The 25,903-nt window shown below is 51.6% G+C and overlaps 1 protein-coding gene across 1 annotated transcript in view; it reads left to right on the top strand.

Moving 5' to 3' along the window:
• The window catches only part of CACNA2D2 (calcium voltage-gated channel auxiliary subunit alpha2delta 2), a 199,559-nt gene that overhangs the window by 140,582 nt on the left and 33,074 nt on the right, over positions 1-25,903 (top strand). The window contains 1 exon segment of the mRNA XM_030458167.1: positions 17,911-17,970. Within this exon segment, the coding sequence (XP_030314027.1) occupies positions 17,911-17,970 (60 nt within the window).

The following is a 25,903-nucleotide window of genomic DNA, read 5'->3' on the forward strand; positions in this document are numbered from 1 at the left end:
GGTGTGTGCAGAGGGTGTTTCTTTAACCATCAGAACCCTGTAGTTAGTTTGAGATGAACTGCTCAGGAGCTGCTTTGCTTGGGATGTCTCTGCTGGTAGCCAGCTGCCCTCTCCCCAGCTGCACATCTCCAACTCTGCACTGGCCCTTGTCACCTCCACCACATTCCTCACACAGGCCCAGGAGGCGTGTGAGCATCAGTGGTGGCACCAGGCAGGGGTAAGTAGCTCAGCTCCCCATAAGCTGGGAATTGATAAGGGGTTTATTTGTATTAAGAGAAACAGGCATTGCAAAGGAAGGGTTCACCCTTCTCCTGAAGATGGGGGAAGCCATGGATGGGACACAAGGGGCCCCCAGTAAATGCTTGGTGTGTGAAACCCTTCAGCATTTGGCCATGAGCAGCCACCAGAAGATACTGAGAGGGATGCTGATTTTTTTCCTTTCCTACACGCTTTGTGCTGGTTCTGCACATGCAGAGCAGAGGCTGGATGTTGGATCCAGCTGGGTGCTCCTCCCTGCTTCTGCTTCACCTTATTTTACTTTCTGGGGAGAGGACAGGGGAGTAAAATTCTTGACATTTTTCTTGTAGCTCTAATACTTGAGCTAACCTTTCAGTCTGAGTTTGTTGGAGGAAATCAGTTACATTGGATGCCTCGGTGCTATGATCCTCCTCTCTCCCTGCTTCCTTCCTTCATACACGTTTCTTCTCAGTGTTATTTCTGTGCCCTCTCTCTCCAGCCAGCCCTCCCTGATGGTGTTTGGAGTCATTTGGGTGTAGGGAGTGCATTCCATCCCACGTCCTGCCTTGGCTGTGTCCCAGCCCTCCAGATAACGCTTTTGAACAAGAAGGGGGAAGCAGGCAGCACGTTCCCAAATCCCCATGTTCAATCTTAAATGGCAAATGGGTCATCTTCCATTAAGTGCACCACATGTTTGAAAAGAGCAGAGGGGAAAAACCAACAAGAGCAAAGGTGAGGTGAGGTTTATCTAAGGTATGAGTGAGTTCTGCTTGCCTGGGTTTGATGCTACATCAAGCACCGACTCGATACCATAGACCTACCACAGAGAAACTGCCTGAATGGGAGCACTCGTCCTCCCACAGCTTTGTATATACACTATCTGCTGGGGAAATGCTCCATTTTAGGAAGCAACTAGAAATTATTACAACAAATTATACAGAAATCAATAGACTTGCTGCTGAGGAGCCTACCTCCCCATGGGTGGTGAGCTCCAGGAGAAGGTATCAGTGTGCTCTGCTCTGACAGCTTCTGCCTTGGTGCAGTCCAGGTTACCCCAGGAGAAGCAGTAGTGTCCTCATGTTCCATTTTGTAAGGTAGCAATGAGATCAGGTCAGGTTTATGATCCACCTGGCTTATTACTATCTCCATTAGTAGCTGCTAGCAGATGTTGGGAGAGAAGGATTATTACTCTCACTGTGTATACTTAGCTGGCAGATTATTGAAATTTCTTTCTAATCCTAAGCAGTTGCTTGGGAGGCATAAACCCTTCAGTGATAGCACTTATATTCCTCTGTACTTTGATCTTGGCTGGCATAACCAATGATATTCTGATTAACCTGATATCCTTAAAAATGTATCATGTCCTCACCATCTCGAGGCACTGAGTTCTGCAGGGAACTGTTTCTTGTTGTTGGATCAGAGTGCTTAAATAATCAAGCTCAGAAATACTTTCTCTCTTATGTGCCGGTTTGTACCTCTGCATCCTTTGAAATTAATTTCTTCCTGTAAGTAAATCCAGTCCCCTGAATGTTTTCATCTTGTCTTTGCCTGGGTTCCTCTCGTGCTCCCACCACACACATTGCTCTTCCCTGCCCTGCATCTGTCTCATCCCCACACTCAGTGCAGCAGAATCGTGCACGGTGTCACAGATGAGGGACCCACTGATTTATAGACCTGCTTGCTAATCTGACAGTTTTATTTACCACTCGCTTCTGAGCATAAACTACCATTTTTGGACTATCATTTGCACTGAGATGTTTGTGCTCGGTCATGTCTCCATCTCCTCCTTGGACAGTTGGGATTAATTTGGAGCACGTGTGACAGCTCCTAATTGTTGCTTCCCAAAAGCATCACTCTGGATGTACTTGCCCTGAATCTCATCTGTCGATGTGCTCTTAAATTCCCTGAATTTAAGGGGAATGAGCTGACTCCTTCCAAAACTACTTGCATGTCTATTGGGTCCCATCTGATGTTTTTCCCCTCTGTAAGGGATTGCCATCTTACATACTCCCACTTCATGCTCCACCATTCCTCCTTTCAGTCAGTGGTTTGGTGCCTGTGCATTGTGAGACATCCTTCTCCTTCACTCTCTGCCCTTTCCCATCCTCTTTCATTTATCCTTCTCCAGACTGACCAGGCTCAAATGAGATCTGTTCCACAGAAGAGCCTCACTTCTTTTGCCTTTCAGGAGGTGAAGAGGCCCCAGCAACTTTTAGAGGTCCTTGGAGAAAAGGTTTTGCCACAGGTTTTCTCAAGTCAAATCTCTAGTCTGCCCTCTACTTATGGTTTTTTTCCCTTTCCTCCCACTTGAGCAGCAAAAACTTAGGAAAAGGTTGAAGTGGGTGGCAGTGGTTTTACTGGAGTGCAAGCTTGTGTTTGAAGAGGAGGCAAAAAAAGGAGGTGCTGATTGCATCACACCTTGTGCTGTGTAACCCTGGTACCCTCCTAAGCTCTGTCTGTACCTTGGCTGATGCTGGCCTGGGGCCCTGTGCCTGGTGCTGTGCTTAGAGAGGGATGGTAAGTGAAAAACAGGCATAAGGATAGAAAAGAGTATTAGAAAGCATGCGCCTGTTTGCAGGTCCTGGAAGGAGAGGTTGTGTTTTTTCTGGAGCAGATGGAAGTAAAACATGGTAACAGCCGTCAAAGCCATAAAGGGTTGCTGTTGCTGGGCAGGAGGTGGTAACAAACCCCTCCTCCTTCTGCACACCTGCATCATTTTTTAAGCTGTTGGTGTTTTATTTTGCAGTCTTCCCCTCTGCAGAGCAGTTGTACCTCTGCTCCATGCCCCATCTCCCTGAAGCCCCTGACTGCACTGGGGGGCTCAGCTCTGGGATCACAAAGGTTTAGAGATCCCTACTCAAATGTGCAATCAAATTTTACTTATCCCATGCCTCGTCATTTTGAAGGTCATCTTCTAGCCAGAGGAGAGGAGTGTGAAGGGTGTGTGGTTGGCTCTGCCAGGATTAGCTGGTGCTTGCTGCAGTTTTGCTGCTGGCAGCCTGACACTGGCATGGTCTGCTGGCTCTGCCATCACTCTGAGTTTCAGTGTCAGTGCTGTGCTGGTCACACCAAGGTGCTGCCCTCTAAACCAAGGTCTCCAAGGCACCTCTCCAAGGCCCATCAGGGTTGCAGCAGCAACTGCTCTACCACATCCTGCAACCCTAAAGTGGGACACATTCATGTCCTTGTGGATCGTGTTGAATCAGCACCTCCACACTTCTTATCCTGCTGTGAAATCTTTGAAAGCTACAGATTTCTTCTGGCTCCAGCATTTTGTGTGCTTGTGCCCTGAATGAGAAACCACGGAGCATCCCCCACAGCCAGTACAGCAGGGACAGCTGTAGGATGTAATACATGTGCTGGTCAGTTGGGATCCTCATGCTTTCCTTTTGCTTCACTGCTTACCCAGCTCAGCCTTCCTCAGGGACACATCTCCACAGCACTTATTTATATATTTTTCCTCCCCTTGCTCCTCAGAGAAATCAATTCCATTCCCCAAACAATGGTGAAGGCCTTGAGGAGATATTGATCTGTGGCAGAGCCAGAGAGGGGAGCATTTGTGACACAGAGATGCTCTTTTGTAAGTAAAAGATAATTACCAGATCATGGGGACACTTGCTGAATAGGATGACATTAAACAGGCATCAGGGTGAAGGGCGCCGGGGCCTCTGAATGAAGCATTGGCATATTGCTGTCCTCCCCAGCACCTCCTGCTCCTCCTCCCTGCTTCCCTCTGCCATTTCTCCTTCTCCCCACCCCATAGCCTCCTTTTGTCCCTCTAATGCTTCCAATTTCATCTCTTTGTCATCCTCTCATGGTTCCCCAGCCATCCTGTCTCCCCCAGATAAATCCCTGCCATGGATGCAGCCCCTCCTTGCTCCCTGGGAATCCCTGCTGCAGCTGCCATCCCCAAAAACAGGGCTGCAGAAGGGGTCCCTCTCCTTGCCTTTGTTTTTCTGGTGCTTCCAAACCCTGGTTTCTTTATTTAAATACTAGTAGCACAAATAGACCTCAGCAGCAGTGCTTTTTTGCAGCAGCAATGAACCCCATGGTGATTTTAGACAATGGGTCTTGAGTGGGGCAGGGGGCTGCCCCTCTGCTGTGAAGCTCCTGCTAATGGGTCCGGGGTTGGGGTGGCTGCTAGAGGACCTGGAGCCCGTGTCTTGGCTCATACTGTGGGTGCTGAGGTCCCCTCAGGAGCTGGTGTTTGACTCTCAGCATGTTGGTAATAACCTGTGTGTGTGCTTGGAGCACTTCTCTGCTTGTGCTGTCCCCCAGAGGTTCCAGGACACCAGAGGATGTGGGGACAAAGAGTTGCCACGACCATGATGTAGCTGTGTGGATGAGGGCACAAGTGGGACAGGGTGTGCTGAAGGGTCAGTAACTCCTAGAGCAAGGAGGGAGCTGGAAAAGGACACTCAGGATGTCCTTGATGCTCCCTCGTGGGATCCTGTCACCTCTGGAGCAGCTGCTGGTGTGAGTGGCAGTCTGGTTTGGTTTGGCTCACGGAGGAGCCACAGCAGATTTATTGCCTGGGCTTTTCAAGACATCCCTGGCAGCCGTCAGCTTTGGGGTGCAAGTCCCAGAGCAACAGGCACAAGGTGTGTTCCCAGATGTCTCCTTGGCAGGAAGCTCTTCTGCATGGGCTCAGTGTGATATTTGGTGGGGATATTTGGTCACAGGGCTGGATACTGGTGCAAGTCAGTGGTGACTGGGAGAGTCACTGCCAACTGTGTCTCAAACCGGTGAAGCACAATGTGAAAAAAAAACCCTCAACTCAAAACACTGTGTCATAAAATGTCCCTTTTTATTTACACTGACACTAGTAGTATTCTCTTAATTACTTGCTGGTACACTCAGATGGATTATGGTGCTATCTTCTTGTCTGTGTAGGCACGTGATGGTGGGGATCCTCTATCTTTGGAAGTTTCTTTTGATTCCAGCACATTTCCAAACCCAGCACTGCATTTCCTCTGAAGAGGGAGCACTTCTCCCGCTGTTACCAATGCAGTGTCAGAGAGAATCGAGCCTTTTCCTTTACTCCCAGGGTGGAAGGGCTCTGATATCTGAGTGTCTGAGCTGGTGGTAGCAGCACTTACCCCCAGTCCATCCTTGACTTAGCAGTCATAGGGCTGGCACCTCTCTCTGGTTCCTGCTGCTCCTGGGCAGCACCTTTGGGTTTTGAGTCTTTGGTTCTTTGCATCTTTGGAGTTTACACCTTTGAGTTTTGCCCTTTTGGATTTTGCACCTCTGGATCCCGGCCATCGAGGTGCTGGGCCGAGCAGGGTGTCAGAGCAACCAGCTGGGATTTCCATGCTTCCTGCAGCTGCCAGCTTCCTCCAGCAGCCCCGTGTCCTGGTGTCATTCCCTGCCATCACCAGGAGAGAACCGGCTTCACAGCCCGGCTCACGCCGTGCAAAGCCAGCAGAGCAGGGAGCCTTGTGCCTTTAAAACAGATAAATAAATAAATTAAATAAACCCGTCACCATTATTGAATAAAATACCGACGATTCTAAAAACTCCTTTAAATATTGTTGCTGTGTTTCCAGCTGTTAAAATCTTCTGTATTTCGTTATCATAATAACAAAGTGCCGCGGCTGATTTGAGCAGCGGGGAGGCAGCACCATTATTCAGAAAGGTTTTAAACACTTGGGTTTTCTGCCTCGCAGTGGTGCTCCCTTGCCTATTGAAAGCCCTTTTTGTTACCTTGGCACCTCTGTCCTGGGTGGCAGGGGTGGCACCCGAGCATTGGCAGAGGGCCCTGCTGGCACTTAGCACTGGAGCAAAGCCATGCAGCCTCAGCAGGATGCTGGGGAGCTGGGCACCATCGTGGGCACCTGCAAAAAGTGGAGCAGAAAAGCTCTGCCACTTCTCTGGAGGGGTTTTGTGCTGTGGAGTTGATGAGGAGAAGGAAAATGGAGTGAGCAACACCTGGGCTACCAGCACAGGGAAGCACAGGCTGGCTGAAGCAGGTCTTCTTGGCCAAGCTGAGCTCCCAGGTGCTGGAGGAGGTGGGGATGGCCACAGCCAGGAGGGTTCACCTGGCGAGCATCCTGGAGATAGCCAGAGTCAAACCCAGGGTTGCTGGAGAGGCAGGAGCAGGCTGAGATCAAGGATGTGGCAGATTTCCTTCCAATAAAAAATGGGATTTCAGTGCCCCCTCCCCAAGGTGGTGAATGTTGGCAGAGACACAAACAAGCCTGCAAAGACTATTAGAACCATCTTGAGCAGAACTGAACCATTGAACCATTTCTGAGCAGAAGCAGGCTGCTACTGTGCAGGCTCTGGGGACTGCCAGAGCTGGTGAGCCCAGGGGGAATGACCTGTGGTCAGCAAGTGGCCATGGGGCAACCAGCACAGGATGGGGCCCTGGGAGGAGGTGGCAGAAGATGCGGGGTCCAAGTGACAGGAGTTGGTACTGCCAGCCCAGTGGGCTCTCATCCATCAAGTTTTGGGTGCCAGGCCACATGAAAGCATTGTCAACAGGAGTGACCACTTTGTCCCCCAGCACCCTCCATGGCAGCATCTTCCCCAGAAGGTTACCTCCATCCAGCAGTGCACTGTGGGTAATGAGATGCAAATTGAGAGCCAGACAATAAGGCTGTCTTGTGAGCCCTTCCGACGGGGGACAGTGGTTAAAAGTCAGCCTGATTGCCTCGCTGGCAATTTGCATAGCATTAACCAGAGAGATTTTCTTTTTAAACTTGAACTTACTTTTTTTTTTTTTTTTTTTTTTTTTTTTTTTTTTTTTTTTTTTTTTTTTTTTTTTTGTCCCCAGAGGTCACCTCAAACTAATTACATCTCTGGTGCTGCTTTACAAAAGAGGCTCTCGGGCTGCCAGGGTGGGCGTGGAGTCTGAGCTGGGGACTTCCCCAGCATGAGGAGGGGGCAGATCTCAGCCACGTGAACTGGGGTGGTTTTCCCTGCCTGCACCAAGATGGTTCCATGGGAGAATCCTGTTGGGTGTGTGTGGATGCAGCAGCATTGGGGCTGGAGCCTCAGCAGACAAGAAGAGTTGATCCTCCCCATAGTTATCTCCAGCACTTGACTGGGCTGGAAAGCGATGGGGTCACCCCTCTGCCTACTTGGGACGCTGCAGGGTTGGAAGTGCCAAATCTTGGGGTGTTTTTGAGCCTTTTCCTTCGACACAGTTCAAGAAAGGATTTCAGGATGTTTGCTTTGAAGTTGGTGTAAAAGCAACTGGAGACCTCAGGCAAGGAGCTCTTCAGGACAGTGGTGCCAGGCTGCTGGGGGCACGGGGTTGTGGCTCTTGGGCCATTTGCTGTTGCAGTTGAATTCTGTCTGGGCTGTTGGTTTGGATACAAACTGGGCCAGAGTCTGCTTAGTCTTGCAGTTGGAGTAGATGATCATTGTAGATCCCTTCCACCTGAACTCAACTCTTCTCTCTTTCTTCCACTATTCTCCCCTGGCAGGTTCATAGCTTTGTGTAGATCTTTGCTAACCCAGTTCAAGTTCCTGGGTTTTCACTGGGCAGCTCTGCCAGTGGGTCTGGAGCAGCAGCTTGTGGGGAAGCCAGGGATGCTCCCTCCTCCCAACCTGCCAGGAGGCACCAGGCTCCTCAGAGGTTCCACATGGCCAGCCAGGGTGATGACAGAGCACCTCTCCTTACCAAGGCTGTCTTCAAGATGCAAAGCCTGCTCAGCAGCCCTGGGTGGCCATGGGACAGTCCTGTGGGTTGGTGTCTGCATGTTGCCATGCTGGTGGAGGGACTTTGCCTCCAGCAGTGCCACCGTGCCAACAGTACTGACAAGGCCCTGTCTTGGGAGGCAGGGAGTCAGGATGGTGGCAGGTTTGAAGAGCCAGCTGGACAATTTTATGACCATTAATGTTATTTGTAGTTAGGCAGGCCATGGCCATGATACAAATAATTAAATCTCATGCTTCACAGCATCGTCTGATCGCCTGCTGCAGTCAGGAGTGAATCTCCTACACAGAGTGTGTGCGACTGAGTAACTCTGTTATGGGGTTCTTTATGTCCTCTTCTTCTGGATGGTTCCTCCATTTCCTTCCTCCTGGCTGCTGCTGTGAGGCTCAGCACTACAGCATCATCATCTCCTTCACGAAAACCCATCAAGAGAGTTGTCCCCTGAGGTCCTTTGGCATGGGTGGAGGCAGCCCACACGCGAGTCACCCACAGGTTCCCGACCACCACCAGCTGCCTGCCCAACCATGTCCCAGGCACCCTGCCCAGGTGATGCTGGGGACTTGGCAGCTTTCACATTCCCCTCGCTCCTCCCTGCTCCTGGTGCTGGAGGCTGGAGATGCTCAGTGGCATACAGCTGGTCCACAGGTAAATCTGCCTGCCAAGAGACTCCCCTGCTCCTGTCTTGAGGTCTTCAGGCCATTTGTTCAGTTGCCTCCCAGCTTCTAGAAATCCTCAGTCCTTGGGATCTTGCCCTCTGAGCTGCCATGAAGCACTTGTCCCCTACCAAGGACTTGTTCCCTGCCCATGGCCCCATCTTATGTTGTTCTGCAGCCACATCATCATCATCATCTCGTGGAGACACTTCTCCTTCCAGGCTGGAGCCAGATGGATTCATATCATCATCATCATCATCTTCCTCCATGGCATTCTTCTATCCCGATTTTTAGCACAGACCCAGGACACAGAGCTCACAACACTCCTCTAGGTCTGTGAACAGTTCTGGCACCCTTGATCTCTTCTCCATTCCCTGAGCAACTCCTTTCTGGAACAATACTCCAGCCAGTCCCAGAAGGACAAAGATCAGCAGTATGATGGCACCAAGTTATTGAGCTGGCTTAGCAGGTCACTGTGACACTGTTGTGCTTAGCCAGGGACAGCAGAGCTGCTGCTGCTGTGGCTCTGTGACTCACCAAGGGAACTGGGGTGGGAAAACTGAGCAGAGAGAATTTTATATTTTTCCTTCTTTTTTTTTTTTTTCTTTTTCTTTCCTCTTTTTTCCCATTCCTAAAGATTGAGTATAATCAGAGCTAATCAGAAAATTATGAGCTGTCTGATTGCTGATTAGATTCCTAATGTTAATATAGTCAAGAAGCCTCTCTTAGTGTTGTATTTTAAGAGAAGTGTAAAAATAACATCTTAGAAGGAGCAAGACAGAGCTGAGGGAGCAGCAGGGAACCCAGCACTGGCTCCTGCGAAGGAAAGCAGAGCTTCACCACTGGCAAGGAATTGAGGCCAGCAGAGAGGGAAGGCACAGGACCCACCCAACCTCTATAACCAGATGTGGTGGCTTCAAGAGGGCTGCAAGAGCCTGGGAGGAGGAAGAGCAGAACACCAGCCCTTCCCATGGGTTAGAGCTTGTGCAGAACCAGACTTGGGAATTTTGCTGCTTTGCTCAGGAAGCAGGCAGGCAGCTCTCTGCCCTCCCAGAAAACAGCATCTTCTTTGCTGCAAGCAAGGGGCAAAAGTAACCCCAGCATGTGCCTTACACCAGGGGATGTTTCAGCCAGAGCAGTGACCCACCATCCCTGTAGCATGCGCTGGTGGGGTCACTGAGATGACAACACAGAAACTGGGACAGATTTTATGCTCCTTCCACCCAAAGCCTTCTACAAAACCATGCAGTTGTGATGTAGGCTGTGTCCAGAGGTTGTCCTTCACCTCTTCCAGCTGTGCTGCCATGGTATTCCCATTGCTGCCCTGGCCAGGCAGTAGCTCTCACCCATTCAGAGCTGGGCAGACCAGCTCTTGGATGAGGCTTTTCTGCTGCCTGTCAGCTGCCTCTGCTGCCTGCTCTGGCTTTCCTTCCAGGGCCAGGGAAGTGCAGGGTGCTGCTCAGCACCCTCACACTGCCCCTCTCATAGATCAACTCAGAGATGCACTATGCTGTTACATCTAGCCACCCTCTTCTGAATCTTAAGAAGGGCTTTCAAAATTAATAGTAAAACCAATTCTTGCTGCTCGGTTGGCATGAGAGCCAAGTTCTCTGGGGTGCTGGTGAGCAGAGATGCTCCCTTGGATGCTGGTGGGAGCTGGGGCAAATCCTTGTCCAGTTCTACTTGGTTGAGCCATCGAAAAAACCTTTAGGGCCTTCCAGAACCAGAACTGGAGGGAGATGCCGTGTTAAAGTGGTTAAAGTTTTGCCCTTTCTCCCTGTTGAGGTGCTGAGGATCAATCCACTGGTGCCTCAAACCATGGAGTGAAGCTGCCAGCTCTTTCCACAACTTTCCTTCCCATTCCCCGCCGGCACTGGCGCGGCAATAGCTCCCAGGCTGAATGGCAGGTATTATGTTCTGGTGCACTAATGTTCCCCTTAATAAGCTCCTTGCCATTCACTCTGTGTTTTACTTCGATTCATCCCGACAGCAGTGCTGTATAATGGACTATGTACTGTAATTGTCCCCCATTGTCACCACTTAATAACTTAGTATGATGTTATCGCAGTAATTCGTGTATTTTTCCGCAAACTTTGATGAATTATATTTTGTTCTTAGTGAATTTAAAAAAAAAAAAAAAAATCAGGGAATGGTGAAAAGAGGCAGAAGTTAGACAGAAATCTGCTCTAATTGCAGAGCTGGCTTAATACAAATGTCCATAGCTGGTGTCCGAGCTGCTTTTGTTTCTGAGCCTTTGGGAACAGGCCACGAGGCCATCTCGAAGGAGCTACTCTTAACTATAATTTCTCTTTTAAAACATCTTGATCAGCAGGAATTGCCTCTGTGCTTGGGGGATTCATTTTGCTTTGCTTGCTCTTGACAAGCCCAACATCAGACAGAGCAGATGGGATTTATGTTGGTGTCCACAGGCAGGGTGAGGGGTGATGTCCATGGGGTCAGTGCAAGAGCCATGAGGGCAGTTGCCATGGTGAGCAAGAGTGTAGATGGTGGTTGTTGTGGTGTGCGTGGCTTGGGCATCACACCAGCCCCAAAATCTACCACGTGGGGAGGAATTCAGGCCTCAGGATGAGCAGCAATACATGTGCTGTAAGCTGTGCTGGAGCCTGGGCAAGCATCTTGAGCTCCCTGACTGCCTCTCCAGGTTAGACATGCAACATCTCACCCGATGGTTTATGTCCCACCATATACACTGTAATCCCAGTATATATTCTATGGTTCTGTGATTCATATTTGTTGCCCTCAAGCATTTATCAGCATCTTTGAGTGCTTATGTGCCACACTCCATGTGTGGCACGGGAAGGAAAAGTCCAGAAGAGATCAAATCTCAAATGTGATGAAAATGAAGGCAGGGAGGTGGATGCCTGGGCTGGAGCACACCAGGTGGGAGGCAGGGAGAGCTCCTTGGCATCCACAGTGCTGCAAGTGGGGACCTAAATGAGTTTTTCCCTGTAACACATGTCCTGACCTTTTTTTTAAAATGAAATCTATTTTATTAATTTTTTCTTTTTGATCAAATCTGTCCATGAAACATTAAAGATACGACTCCAGAAAAGGTCAGGAAACATGTAGTTGTTGAAATCTTGTTCCAGCTGATGGCTTTTCCCTTAGGGGAGCTCTTCTGCACCTTCTCCTCCCCCAACTTGGTCTTTAAACAAAAAAGTGTCAGGTCGCCTTGAGCTTTGGGTTTAACAGTAATGCTGGAAGGTGCTGGGGGAGAAGGATGGAGGGCAGGGCATTGCAGGCTCCCCAGCAGGGCTGCTGCCCCCGGGGAGCTAAGGGATGAAGCCAGCATTGCCATAAGGACAATCTGAGCTGGAAGTAATTTCTCTTGACAAACGCAGACCCTGAGGTGGGGCTGTAGGGTCTGCAGCCATGCCAGAGCAAGCCAGAGGCCAGCACAGCCAGAAATCCTATTCCCCAGGGAAGAGAGGCTCCTCAGGGGCTGGTCTGCAGCCAGGGCACAGCTCAGATGAAATGAATAAAGATGAAGCCTGAGCCGTGGGCGCAGCCGTGAGGAAATGGGTCTGGAGTCCCTCTGCTTGGCTTGGGCAGCTCTTTCTTTGCCGTGAGAATGGGATTCAGTCCCACTGGCCAAAGGGAGGAAGGGGGAGCTCAGCTCTCATTTCAGATGGGTGTATGAGCACTGATGCTCTCTGGGTGTCAGATCTGCTGGGCAGGAGCCACGTGCCCAGATTTGCGGTGGGAGACGAGAGCACTCTCCTTACAAAGGGCCAAGAGAAGGAAAGAAAGACATGAAAAGACAACAGTTAAGTCAGGAGTGGATCTGTATTAAAACTCACTTGGAAAAATTACATTAAGGTAACATCTGTGGAAGCCAGAAAATGGAGAGACACAGAGTGAAGTTGAGTGGACACATCTCCTATTCCACATGTGTCTCTGTGGGCTTTCAAACTGGAAAATTTTCAGGCTTCCTCTTGAGGCTTACTTGGGGCATGGGGGTCATGACATTTTGGTGCGTTCTGAGGAGATTTCTATGTGCTGAAAACGCTGCCTTACCATAAAAACTTAATAACAGAGGAGCTGTTGCTGCACCGGGATGTTGTGTGGAAACCCCCACGCAGCAGCAGATAACAAACGAGGTGCTTTTTAAAGCTCACACATCACAGCGCAGCAAGGGGTGATGCCTTAAAATAAATCAATTGTGAGTGGTTTCCAGTGCAAACTTTGCTTGAATGGGAGGCAAAGAGCTAAAGGAGAGGATTTCAAAGGCCAAAAAAAGGCCTCATCCCCATGGAATAGGGAGCCAGGGAACACCAGGATGCTGGTTTGATGGCTGGCTCTGCTTCAGGTACCCAGGGATGCTCTCCTGCATCTCACTATTGTTGGTACCCTGCAGAGAGCAGCAGGGGAGGGGGAGTCACTCCTTGACCTTCTTGTCATTTGTAGAGGAGACTTTATTTCTTTGAAATAAGGAAGGATAAGAAAGTAAGATATTTTATTTTTCATGGGAGACTTTGACTGCTAAGTCCTGGCCAGGCAAATTCCTCCTTCTCCTGCCCAAATGACAGGAGTGAGCAATACTTTGGGGTAGGAAAAACACTCCCAGGCAGTGATGCCCTCCCTTTTCTTCTCTCCCTCAGCAAACACATGGTACCCATCTGCTTTGGGATGTTTCACCTCTCAATTCCCTCTGGTTGTTACAGCTGCTGATGGTGTTTCTTAAAGCAAAAAACATGGTTCTGGGGGAGAAGGAGCAGAGAGAGACATTGGCAGGAGAACAAGAGCCACACACTGCTGGCCTGCAGAGCTGGGAGTTATTGAGATGGTCAGTAGAAATTATTAAGGTTGTGGCTTTGGGGCACGTCCCAGGCTCCTAGGGCACTGGCTGTGTGGGGTCTGTACTGATTCAGGCTCTGGTTTTGCTCCAGTTTTGTGCTTGGAACCCTCACTGCTGGTGGCCCTGGCTCTGCCAAAGTGTCCCCTGCTCACCACCCTGCAAGCTCCAGAGACAACACTGGGGACTGAAGCCCTTGGAGGATTTACCACTTGCTCTTTACTGTCCACTGGGGCTTTTATTGCCCTCCTGCAGGCCAGAGAATATTAGCAGCCAGCACTGGCCCAAGCTCCATCGTCCCCTCCAGGACAGGCAGGATCCAGGTGCCAGAGGAGGAGAGACAGGCTCTGGCCACCACTTCCTCCACATGGCCAAGGGATTTATTGACAAACAAGTTAGTGCTCTGAAAGAAAAACAAGTACTTCAGTGTGTTTGAAGCTGGCTCCTTGATCAATACTCAGCTGTGGCTGAGCCCATCACTGACTGGATTTCAGGTGACAGCTGCAGGAGTAATAAGAGCCCTGGGATCAACTGTCTGGGAGATTATTACAGGATGAGATGCTTCACTGCTTTGTGGTGTTTACTCAAGATTTATATTCCCTGTGTGTATATAAAGGGGTTGTCATCTTTTGTTGCTGGTTGATCATTTTTTGGTGGCAGTGTGTGTGCTGCACTGTAAGGGTTTGGTTGGGGATGTGTGTGGTGAGTTTGGTGCATGGGGAGAAGAAGGAGAGCTGGGGCTGAAGCACCCTGGAGCTGGTGGCAGGAGGTGGGACTGTGGCACAGCAAGGTGTCACAAGGTGCACAAAAGTGCACAAAGCATGTGGAACAGGCCTTCACCTTTCCAGATGCTGGCTTTTGGGATGCTCCATCTATGGGGGGATGTTGGTACTTGGGAGAGGGCTTGAACCATCATCACTCATCCATCATGGAGGAGGAAGAGCTGCAAAACCAGCTCCTGGGGGCTGTTCCTGCTCAGGGTTTGAGTTGCTTGTCTTTGTCGTGCAGGTTTTCACTTCATCTTAACCTTTCCTCTGTGCTTTCTCACTCTGGAAAGAGAGCTGGGCTGACACAGTGCTGCATGGACCTCTCCATTCCAGTAGCACAGGGCTGGTTTATTCTCCAGCAAAGATTTCTCCTTCCAGCTGTGTGCTCATGTGTGGGGGGTTAATACACTTCACACCATTCTAAAGGAGCTGAGATGAGGGTGGTAACAGCCACATGGAGAGGAGTTAAATGAAGGCTTGGCAGGAGCTGCTCTCCCTTGGAGCAAATGTTCCTGGGCACACAGCAGTGGTGTGAGCCCAGCCCTTGCCAGGCCCTTCCTCACTGGCTGTGGGGAGAAACCAGGGAAAGCATGGCAGGAAAGCATCCCCCAGCATCAGCACAGGTGTCAGGTGCTTTATTTTCATGGGGATGGTTGGAACACAGCAGCAACATTGGTGCTGTTATGCAGGCTGCTCAGTCTCCTCCTGCAGAGTGTTTGCTGTAATCCTGTTTTATAAATCCAGCCTTGGCCTTTGGCCTCCCTGTGCTGTGCCAGTCTCTGCTCCACTGCCTCCCATGTTAAACCCACTGATGTGACTGAGGTGGGAACAGCCAAAGCATACTTATTGCCATGTGGGGGCTGGGAAGAGAGGTTTGGGAAAGCATTGGACCCGTTCCCTTGGAAAATCACTGTGCAAAAATACTGGAGCAATGCGGGAGGCCCCTGGGTGTGATGGGGGAGGAGGAGGAGGTGGGCAGCACCCTTCAGTGCTTGCCACATCGGGGACAGTCCCCCAGTGCTCTGGCCCCTCAGGCCCCAGAGATGCTGGCAGAGGGGACAATCAGCTGTGCCTAGAGAGGAGGTTGTGGTCCCTGCCTGCCCCAGCTCCGATGTTCCGAGTGTTCCCCATTGTCTTGCTCCCAGCAGCTCCGGGACAGCACTGCCCCCCAAAAAGTGCTGCCATGAGTGAGCACGGAGCAAAGCGAGAGGAAAACAGCTTTGCATTGGGAGGTGGCATCCTCCCGGCAGGCAGAAGATCACCCACTTTGTCCCCCCTCTGCATTCCTGTGCAACTTTCAGGAGGGGGAGGGTGCGTTCCCGGCCGTGCCACCTCTGCTGCCAGCTGCCCACCCCCAGCCCGTGGTGTCCCCAAGGCCCTTTAATCCCGGGCGGGGCGATGTCCTGAGCAGGGAGCTCCGGAGGGCTCTGCCCTGGGGAGCAGCCGGGCGGGGAGCAGCGCTGTGCGGAATACACAAGTGGCAGGAGTGAGATAAAGCCCGTGCAGCACCTTCCTCCTGGCAGACCCCTGCTGTCGGGATCACCAGACACCAATCCCTTGCAAATCTCCTCCTGGCCTTTCATGACCTGCAGAGTCTTTTCAATTTGGTGTTTTCAGCCTCTAAATCTCCTGTCCTTAGCCCTCAGTGACTCCTGGGGAAAGAGCCGTGCAATCCCTGCACCAGAGCCTGCTGGAAATGTGCAGGTATTTCATACCCATGCTTTAGTTTTGGTAATTCCTCTAATTTTTCTTGCTTCTGGAACCACATAATTGACAACCCCAGGTCTGAAGCTCCTTGGAGGTCTCACTTGCTGCTGTGTTCAGGCACAGGAGCCCTGCCCAGCACTGCCTGTATCCCCTGTATCCCTGCGAGGGACTGATTGATCTGTAACACTTGAAAAATAATGGTTTAATCATTATTAAGGATTAGAAATAATCCTTGACCTGCATCGATCACAATAGCATTATTCATGATGAATTTATTTGGTGTGAATGGGGATGTTCTGCAGCAGTGTCTGCCTGCAGGCAGAGACGTCACCTTGCCCAGGGACACATGGCCAGGGGGGCTGCTGGAGCAGCAGCAGATTCCCAGCCCTAACTCACAACTCCAGGTCCTGCTTGTGAGCAAAGCTGTCCCAAATAACCCCCTCAGAAGGCCTGTCCTAATAGCTGTGGTTTTGGAGGATCCCAAATCCAGTGATCACCCATCTCCAGACAGGGGCTGTCCAGAGCTTCCCTCTAGCACCAGACAAGGGTGGGACAAGACTGCTCCCATGGGATTCCCCAACACAGCATCACTCTGAGTGTGTACCCCAGCTGGGACAGAGATGGGAAGAAGGTCCCACGTTGCAGAGAGCTACTGGCAGCCAGGATCCAGCTCAGCACCCTGCTACAGCAGTGCTTCCTCATCCCTGCAACTTGTTGTTCACCAAAAAATAATTTAAAAAAAGACATTAAAAAAAAAAATCCAACACCAAAGTTGTGTCCAGATCGACTCTGACTAATTGACATTTTGCAGAGGAAAAATATCTTGCATCAAAGTGTTGTTCCTGGATGTAGCCATCCCTCACTGCACCATTTGCAACACTCCAGGCACTTTGCATGAGGTGATGAATAGTTAAAGATGTCCATAAATCTTAACCCAGCCTGTAATAAACAAACACACTCTTATCAAGTCTAGCAAAATGCATATTTCATCACGGCTGCCTTAAATGTGACTCAGAATAAATACTTGCCTTTAATCAGCCACCTTGATATATAAACAGAGCAAAAAAAGCTCGGGGGAATGAGGTAGAGCTTTTCCAGGTGGTTCCAGGGAGGCAGGGCTGTGGCTGGGTGGGTGAATCCCTGGAAAATCTGCCCTGAAAATCAACATTGGTTGGCTTTTCTGTCCAGCCACATGTTGTCTCCCATGCTCTTCTCTCCCCCACCAGAGCCATAGGTGTTTTGCTTCAATGCTCAGCTGATAGCCAATCTTTCTCCTTGGATGCTGGCTGCTAAAAGCAAGTGCTTTGATTTGGAAATCAAGATTAAAAACAAGCGAAAAGATTAAACAGGAAAGTTTCAACCAGCACGTGTGCTGAGATTGTGTGGTGATGGATATGCATTTCCCCACATCTGATAAGAACAAACTGCCTTCTCTGGCTGGGGAGGGCCACATTTGTGTCTTTCACCACTCATCACCTTAGTTTTGAGCACCTGAGCTTTGCTCCCTGTAATTTGGCTCTGTGGGCAGGCTCTGGGTGTTGTGCTACCACCTCTGGTCAGGGTTTGGTGCTCTTCAGGTTGTACAGCCCTGGCTGAGAGGTCCCTGCATCCCTGGGGACCCTGGGAAGGGGCAGAGGGAAAGGGCTGGGTTGCTTGTTTTGCTTAGCTTAGCAATGCAGAGCAGACCCAATTGGAAAGCCTGGAGCTTTTGCCCTTTCTATGCCCCTTGGCTCCATCACAGGCTGGATTACAACTTCTTCCCAGCACTGCTAGCACCCCAGGGACTGCCTGCCCCCCTGCTGCACCCTTCATGCTGGTGAGGCCTCCCATGGCTAAGCCCAAGGCCAGCCCAGTGCTGAGCATCACCCCATCCTGCCTCTGTGTCCCCCTGCCTCCAGAGCCACCGGGTGAGGACACTTGTGTCTTTTCTGAAGCCTCAATGTGCTTTAGTGGGGGAAGGTTTTATTTGCCACAGTCTCGTGGCTGGTCCCAGGTTGATGTGGGTCATGCCCAGCTCCTCTCACTTTCCCCAGACTCACTTCTCCTCTCCTGCTTGCTTTGCAGAGGCTTGCCAACGCCGCAGAGAAATTCCAGAAGAATCATCACTGGCAGGACAACATCCGGGTAAGGTTCTGCGCGTGACCCAGCTGCTCCCAGTGCCTTCCATCCTGGATAGAAACTCTGCAGCCTTGGGGATACCTCCTGGCATGGCAATAGTAGAATCATAGAATGGTTTGGGTTGGGAAGCAACTCTAAAGGCCATCTAGTCCAACCCTTCTGCAATGAGCAGGGACATCTTAAACCAGATCAGGTTGCTCAGAGTCCCATCCAACCTGACCTTGAATGATTCCAGGGATGAGGCACTTACCACCTCTCTGGGGCACCAGTGTTTCCCCACCCTCCTTGTAAAAAATTTCTTCCTTCTACCTAAATCTCCCCTCTTTCAGTCTGAAACCATTAGCCCCTGCCCTATAGCTACAGGCCATCTGTCTTATAACCCCCTTCAGGTACTGGAAGGTGCTTTAAGTTCTCTCTGGAGCCTTCTGTTCTCCATGCTTACCCTCAGATCTCAGCCTGTCTCCAGAGTAGAGGCCATTTTTGTGGCCCTGGTCATCTCCTTGTGTCACCTCTGCTCCCATCCCTCAGCAGTTCTTTCCCTCCTTGCCCCTCTCTCAGCACCCACACAAGCCACCTCTGGCCATGCCATGCTGTGTCACACAGGCATCACTGCCTGCCAGCACTACCAAGAGCACTACCAAGGCCATTTGGAGCTCATTTCCAGCTTCCTCTCTGCCTGCACACCCACTAAGGAGAAGGCAGGAGGTGAAGCTGGTGGCTCAACAGTGAGGTTTCGGGGACCAAGGACACTCTTCTCCCCCCCTTCCTCCCACCATCATCACTGGCTGCTGGTGGGTTGGGTGCTGAGCAGGGTCTCGTGTGAGGTGACAGCAGTGCTGGCTCCTCTGTGGTACCTGCCAGCAGTCATGGTGTGAGCTGGTTCTGGGAGAAGGAGCAATGCAAGCTGGGAGGGGGAAGATGCAGGTTTAATGATTGCATTTGACTTTGTAATTCTGGTGGTGATAGAGCACAGCAGGAACCTGGAGGATTCTGTCTGGAAATGGTCTCAAATTGTAGCAGTAATACAAAAGGAAGGAAAGATTGTTTTCCTTCCAGTCCAAATGGAGTCAGCAATAAAAAATACTCCTGAGGCACCCAGACCCTTCTTCAGGGTCAGACCAGATCCTGCCTTGCCCTGGGGAACCCCCATGCAGTCACTGGGGGGACATTCCAGGGGCAGCCCAGCTGCTGGGTCATGCTGGTGTGTTGGGTGGGGGGACATTTCTCTGTCTGCAGCCAGGATCCCATCAGGGTGGAGAGGAGATGAGGTCCTGGAGCCACATCCCACTCTTGCAGATCCTCCTGCCATTGGTGATGGTCACTGGGGTTTGGTTTGGAGAGGAAGAAGCAGGAGGAGCAGCCTCTGAGACCTTTACTGCAGGAGAGCACTGCTGAGTTACTGTCACCTCTTTCCAGGAGGCTGGTGGAGGAGACATGAGGAGGATAGTGAGGGTTGGTGTGTGTGCAGACTGATACCAACACCAGTGCTTCCCCAACACCTCGACTGTGGACTGGGGGCTCCTGGGGAACTGGGGAAGGCTGGGAGCAGTACCAGGGAGGCACGGGCTCATAAGCTCTCTGCCCTGATCCTGTGTGTCCTTGGGGGTCAGGAGCCCCAGGGCAACTGATCCCTGGTCAGCACCCAAAGCTTGGCTATGGGTATTCCAGGGACATTGTTGTGGTCCTGTGCACCCCATACTGGGCTGGCACCCAGGGGTGGGTGCTCTGTGGCTGGGGCATGGCTAGGACAGGTAGAGCTGCAGCAGAGGCCTATCCAGAGCCACAAGGAGCTTCCTCTCCATCCAGACCCGGCTGCCTTCCTCTATGAAGCAGATAACAGTCAGGATACAAAATGTGTCAAGAAGGGCTCCAGCGCTGGGGAGCCCTTGGCTCGTTTTGCCATTCTCAGCACAAACCTTTCAGAAATCCACTTTTGTAGAAAAAATATTTTTAATAGCACTGTTTGCAACCACTTCATCAAGGTAATTAGGAGCGAGTCACCCAGAAACAATGTGCAGTGACGCGTCACTCCAGGGCTCTCCACGGCTTTATCAGGACAGCCCAGACCCGGCTGGGACACTTGATGGACTGGCCAGGATCTGTGCACAGCACTCGGGCCATCGCTCTCTGGCAGCACCAGCCCTGCCAGCACCAACTCTCCCTGCACCAATCCTGCCTGTGCCAGCCCGAGCTCCCGAGCAGAGGGAGGGTGGGTGGATGGATGGGTTGTGTAAATGACTCTCGCTGCCAGAGTTGGATCTCTTTTTGCTGTCCTTCGTCCATGAGATGGCAGGACACAGTCAGACCCGGCTGCCAGCACCGGTGACACCGGCTCTGCTGCTGCCTCCGCCTTCTTGCCGGCGCTGGCAAGAGCGTCAGGCAGGGAAGGCAGCAGCGCAGCATCCCCAGCTCCTCCTCTCCTCCTTTCCCAGCAAGCAGCTCGTTCCATCCCGGCCGCAGCTCCCTCCTCCTCTCCCGACATGTCGCATCCCAACCTCACGCCGGGGTCGGTGACAATTGCCGAGCGCGGTTGGTTTTGTGTCCCCACCGCAGGGCGCGGCAGCAGATGCCGAGTGTCCGCGCTGCGGTAGCGCTGGTGGAGGCCCCGTTAAACCTGGCTGCGGATGGGTTGCTATGGAGGTCCGGGGGAAATGAAAGAGGAGAACGAGCGGCTGGGAGGCTGCTGCCAGCGATCGCTTACAACCCGTCTCTGCGGCGAAAGTTGTGAGGTTTTTGGTTTGGTTTTGGTTGGTTTTTTTTTCCCTGTGTTCCCAGCCTCACATCGGCCGTGCTGGCCTTTCAGAAGGGATTGACTTCAAGCCTCCCAACTCAGGGGTTTTGCAAAGCACCTCCCTGTCCCCAAAACACACCCCCCGACCTCACTCTGTCCTGCCCCGTCCCTGCTCCTTGTCCTTCTCGCCCACCCCCAGTCCCCCCGTGTCTCCTGGCCATGCCAAGCCAGGGCTGTGTCCCCCCTCTGCAGAGGGTTGTTTGGGACAGGCTGGCTTTGCTCTGTGCAGAGCCACAAGGGTCTGTCCCTCAAGACACATCAGGGATGCCCCCTGCTCTGGATGTCCCCAGCCCTGTCCCCAGCTGTGGTATCAGTGCTGAGCACAGAGCATCCCCAGCAGCAGATGGAGGTGCCAGGGCTGCACCCTGCACCACGCTGTTGTTTACCAGGTTTCCATCCTCTGTTTGCCACCCTGCTCAGTGAGAGACCTGTGAAATGTACCTATTATAATGCTGGAATGTCCTGTCGAGTTTTTTGCTGCCATCCTCCGGATCCATCCTCGCTGACAAGCTGCTGCACTGCCCATCAGACGTCCTGTCCAGCTCCTGTGTTCTCCCAGCTCCACTCCACTCACATCCTCCAGGGTTTTCCACTGCCTTAGACTCTTTTCCGGACCTTCAGCCCCATTCCAGCACCATTAGAGGGGTCTCGGGTGTCCTGCACTCCCATGGTGTGTGGGAGCTGGGGCCATGCTGACCCAGGGATGCTGTACCAGGGATGCTGTCCCAGGGATGCTGTCAGAGGTGCAGGTATATGCTGCCAGCCACAAAATGCATCCCAGGGCATTATCATCTCTGCCTGCTGGTCTGCTGGGGTGGCTGCAGCTATTTGTCCTTTTAAGGGGCACTCCAACACTGCAGAGAGCCATCCCCGCATTTATGTGCACTTGGCAGGATTATATAAATTGCCTTTAGAAGTTGACTTCTTTATTAGCCATTTTCTGCTTCATAAAATGTTTATTACTGTTATTTTTTTCTCCCAGTTCTTCTTCCTTGCTGCATTTTCCATAGCTACACTGGGAAGCTTCCCCCTCCCTCCACCTGCTACCCCCCTGCCTCCCCCCTCTCCTCACTTTTTGGGAGACAAAAAGGGTATTTTAGGGCTCAGAGCTCAGCAGACCCTTTCTCCTTGGAAAAAAAGTGATAGATACACACTGTGTAGGAGTTGCTGGGGACTGGGCTTAACTGTCCCACAGTTAACCCCCACACATGTGGTTTTGGGGTGCACAGAGGTGTCAGAGGGAGCATGGGCAGCCCCACTCCACTGCCCCCATCGGCAAACACACATCCAAATAACAAAGCCCAGATAATTTCAAGCTCCATTAAAATTGAAACTCCGGGGAAAACAGCATTGTTGTTTGCCAAATGGAGGAGGAGGACAGAGGGGATAGCAGAGATTTTGCTCCCAGACGCCCAGGGAAGGTGAGGGATGAAGCTGCACTCCTGCAGGGACCTGCAGACCAGCTACTCCATCCAGCATCACCACGGTGTGCCCGGCACAGGGCTGTGGTGGGAGAGGTGGCAAACACCAAGAGCTCTTTCTGTGGGACTGCCGTGGCCGTGCAGGCAAAGCTTTGTGTTCAAAGCGGTGTTGGAAGGGCGGTCGCCAGCTCCTTATCCCCTTTCATTTTTCTCCTCCTTTAATTACAGATCCTACTTATCGGCTGAGAACAGAAAGATCGTCTCTGTAACCTTGTACTTGCCCTTGCAGAAGGTTTACCTAAAAAGTTAGAAAATAAAATCAAATACTCTAATTTGCAGTCGTCTTGCCATTTCAAACCCAGTTTTCATTACAGCACAGAAAGTGCATTGAAGCTGTGTTTATAACCCCCTTTTAGATAACAAATCACATTTTCTTTTGGCTGGCGAGTGTGTAGAATTGATATTTTTTTTTTCAGTGTAATGGGTTTGTGTGTTCAGGAATGATCTCCATCAACTGAGAGTCTTTATTGTGTTTGATATAATGTCAGCTTTCATTACGCTCGGAGAATTACTGTGTTAAAGCACCAACCTTGCTGTAGAGCTGATCTGGCTGAAAAGCAGAGCAAGAAAACCATTCACAAAAACCCCATGTTGGTGCTGCTCCTTCTTAAAAGCCAAGGATGGGGCTCAGGGAGGTTCTCCTCACCCACCCCACCCCTCAGCAAGATGGTTGGGCCACCTGTGGTGGCCCCATGGCTGTGTTGGTTCAATGGAGGTGCTGCCACCTTCCCCCCCCCATCCATGGCTGACAGAGCAGGGGATCCCCAGCACCCCACAACTCTGTGTGGGTGCTGGCATCCTGGTGGTACCTGGGTACAGTGGAGGGGGAAGGAGGCTCTGTCTTGTTGGATGCAGTGTCAGAGGAGCAGAAGAGGATGAGAGGATGGGAGATTCTGTGTAAAGAAGAATAGCTGGTGAGGCGTGATCAGATAAAACATCCTCTCAGGGAGATGAAAAAACTGTTGACGGGTCACTTAAATATTTCCCCAGCTCTGTCAGAGAGACAGAGGGAGGAAATTGCTTTTTTTTAAAAAAAAAAAAAAAAAAGAAGATGGCTAGGCAGATTGTGATGACTGTTTCCACCTCTCCTTGGTAATGCATACAGCGACTGCTGCTGGATAGGATGCCAGGGGACTGGTGTGGCACGGGCTGCAGGAAAGGCCTGGTCCCCCAGCAGCTCTGGGGACCCATCCTGGGCCCATCCAGCAGCCTGTGGTGGCTGGTGTGACCATGATTATTTTCCTCCTCCCAGGAGGTGGTGAAGGATTTGTGATGATGTGTATGGACAAGGACAGCTTTAGCCTGGTGGAAGGATAGGTCTCACTGACCCAGGGGAGCCACTGCCAGAGGTTTTTGTGATACCCAGAGCCAGGCATGGGTCACAGGAGGGAGTTTGACCCAGGAATTCACCCCATCCCTTTGGGACCCTTTGTGGCCCTCACACCACCCATGACAGCTGTTGCAGGAGCATTTTCCTTGCCGTGTTACACAGCTGCTGCCTGAGAGGGGCAGAGCTGGGAGACCTTGGGAGGTGAGCCCTCACCCAGCTGGGACATCTGGCCCCAGTTACCAGCTGGGACAAACTGGCTGGCATGGAGCCATCCCCAGGCACAGCTACCAACGTGGGCAGGCTTGGCAGGCTGGTTTTTATAAGAAGGGTGCAACCATAAGCAGAATCTGTCACTGTTCCAGTGTGCATAATGGTTCAGGGACATGAAAAACTCCCTAAGTGTTCCCTGCCCATTATAAGTGCTGCTGGCAGGGGAAGGATGGGCTGGTGAGCAGAGGCACTGCACAGTGCCAGCTCCTGTATGTTCTCCTCACCTGCTGACTTGCCCATGGGTAAGGACAGGGACACATCCCTGTCACCCAGCTTGTCCCCAGGTGGACAGGCTATGAGCTGGCATGCTGGCCCTGCCACCAGCCCTGCATAGTAGCTGAGAAATGGGCAGTTTCTGGCTTGGGATCCAGCTTGGAGAAATGAATCCCACAGCAAGAGGGATGGGATGGACCAAAGCCAATGTGGTGCTGTGGGAGCTCCCTGCAGAGCTGGCCTGAGGAGCTGCAGTGTCCCCAGGGCATGCAGTCAGCAGGGTGACCTTTAGAAGATAGCAGTGAGCAGTCCTGCAGGGGACAGCATGGGGAGGAGAAGGCTTAGCCAGTCAGGGGATCTTACAGAAGACTTTTAGGGGGTGAGTGAGCTGTGGCCCCTCTACTGTCACTTGTGTGCTCTGGCTGGATGGGCTGGAGCAGGAGCTGGTGGCCACCAGCAGCTTCCTCCCAGGCTTTTTCAGGCTGGTGGCAGCTGTGTGCTTGACATGGTTTGAGTGCCACCTTGTTAGATCACTGACCTGGAGGTTTGGGCCAAACTGCCAGGCTGCAGCAAGGTAGCAGAGCACTGACTTTTCTAGTGTTATTTTTAGTTGCTGTAATTGTTTTAGGTGAAAAAAAGGCCTCTTTGAGTGCTCTTTAGGGAGGTGACAGGGAGGAGATCCCTCATCACCCACCTAAGTCCCCTCCATGCCCCTCCTTGTCATGGGCTTTGACTCAAACCTGATCTGCCAGGATGTGTCTGGGGAGCACCCATGCCAGAGCAGGGTCCTCCCTGGAGCTGCTGGCAGGGCTCCAGCCTGGTTTCCTTAGTTAGCCTTTTGCTTGGTGTTTTGGTGTAAAGCAGGGAAAGGAGCAGAGTCAAGGACTTAGTGTTGGCACAGTGGTTGTAGGGTGGTTTTGCCAGAGAAGCCTGGGAGATAGCTCCCCTGGCACTTGCAGATTACTCTCCCAAAGCCCTTCTCACTGGCTTCACCCTGTGGGTTGAGGAGACTGAAATTGCCCCTTGGTCATCCACAGTGACACGGAGCTTCTTGCAGTGCCACTGCCACTCACCTCCCCTCCAGCCCCAGCCAGCAGTGGCTCTTTGCAGGCTCATTTGCAGGAGACAGGGACAGTGTTTTGCCCTGAAATCCCTCGACATCTTCAGCCTCTTGTTTTCTTTACTGGTATTTATTCTGAAAGGCTCTAGACATATCCATGCTATTTACACAGGCTGGGTGCTGGCTTTAACACGGACTGGAGGAGGAGGAGGAGGGGAGGATTAGATGAGGAAATTGTAGGAGCCCATGTTCCTCTCAAGAGATACCCAGCATCTCTTTAGAGCATCTCCAAGGCCTCTGTCTCCCCTTCCTGGAATAAATTCCCACCAGCCTTGGGGTGCTGAGTGTATGGATTCCCTGCCAGCTCCTGTGCCCCAGAAACCACCCCCAGCATCAGTGGAGCTGTGGCAAGGAGAGCAGGGCCTGGTATCAGGGCGTGTCACAGTGCCAGGGCCATGGTGACACTGGCTGTCCCACATGTGCCATCTCACATGTCCAAACCTCAGCTGTGGTGTGGAGTGGGGCTGGGATCTCACCTGGGTTCTCCTGAGCTTGAAAAAGTTCCTGGCAAGGGAAGTGGGTGGGAGAGATGTCCTTCCAGGAGGGCTGCTCCCTGTGAAGGGGGCCACCACATCTCAGAGGGGACTCAGGCTTTTCAGAGGAGCCAATGGAAGATAAAATTAATAACAAAGCACCTTCTGGATGGCTGTTGTTAGTCCCACTCACTTCTGATTAAAGATCATTAAACATGAAATTAGCTCATTTGTGTTATGGGCCTCCTGGGGGTTCCTTTA

Source organism: Calypte anna, chromosome 12 (assembly GCF_003957555.1).
Source record: "Calypte anna isolate BGI_N300 chromosome 12, bCalAnn1_v1.p, whole genome shotgun sequence".
NCBI lineage: Eukaryota > Metazoa > Chordata > Aves > Apodiformes > Trochilidae > Calypte > Calypte anna.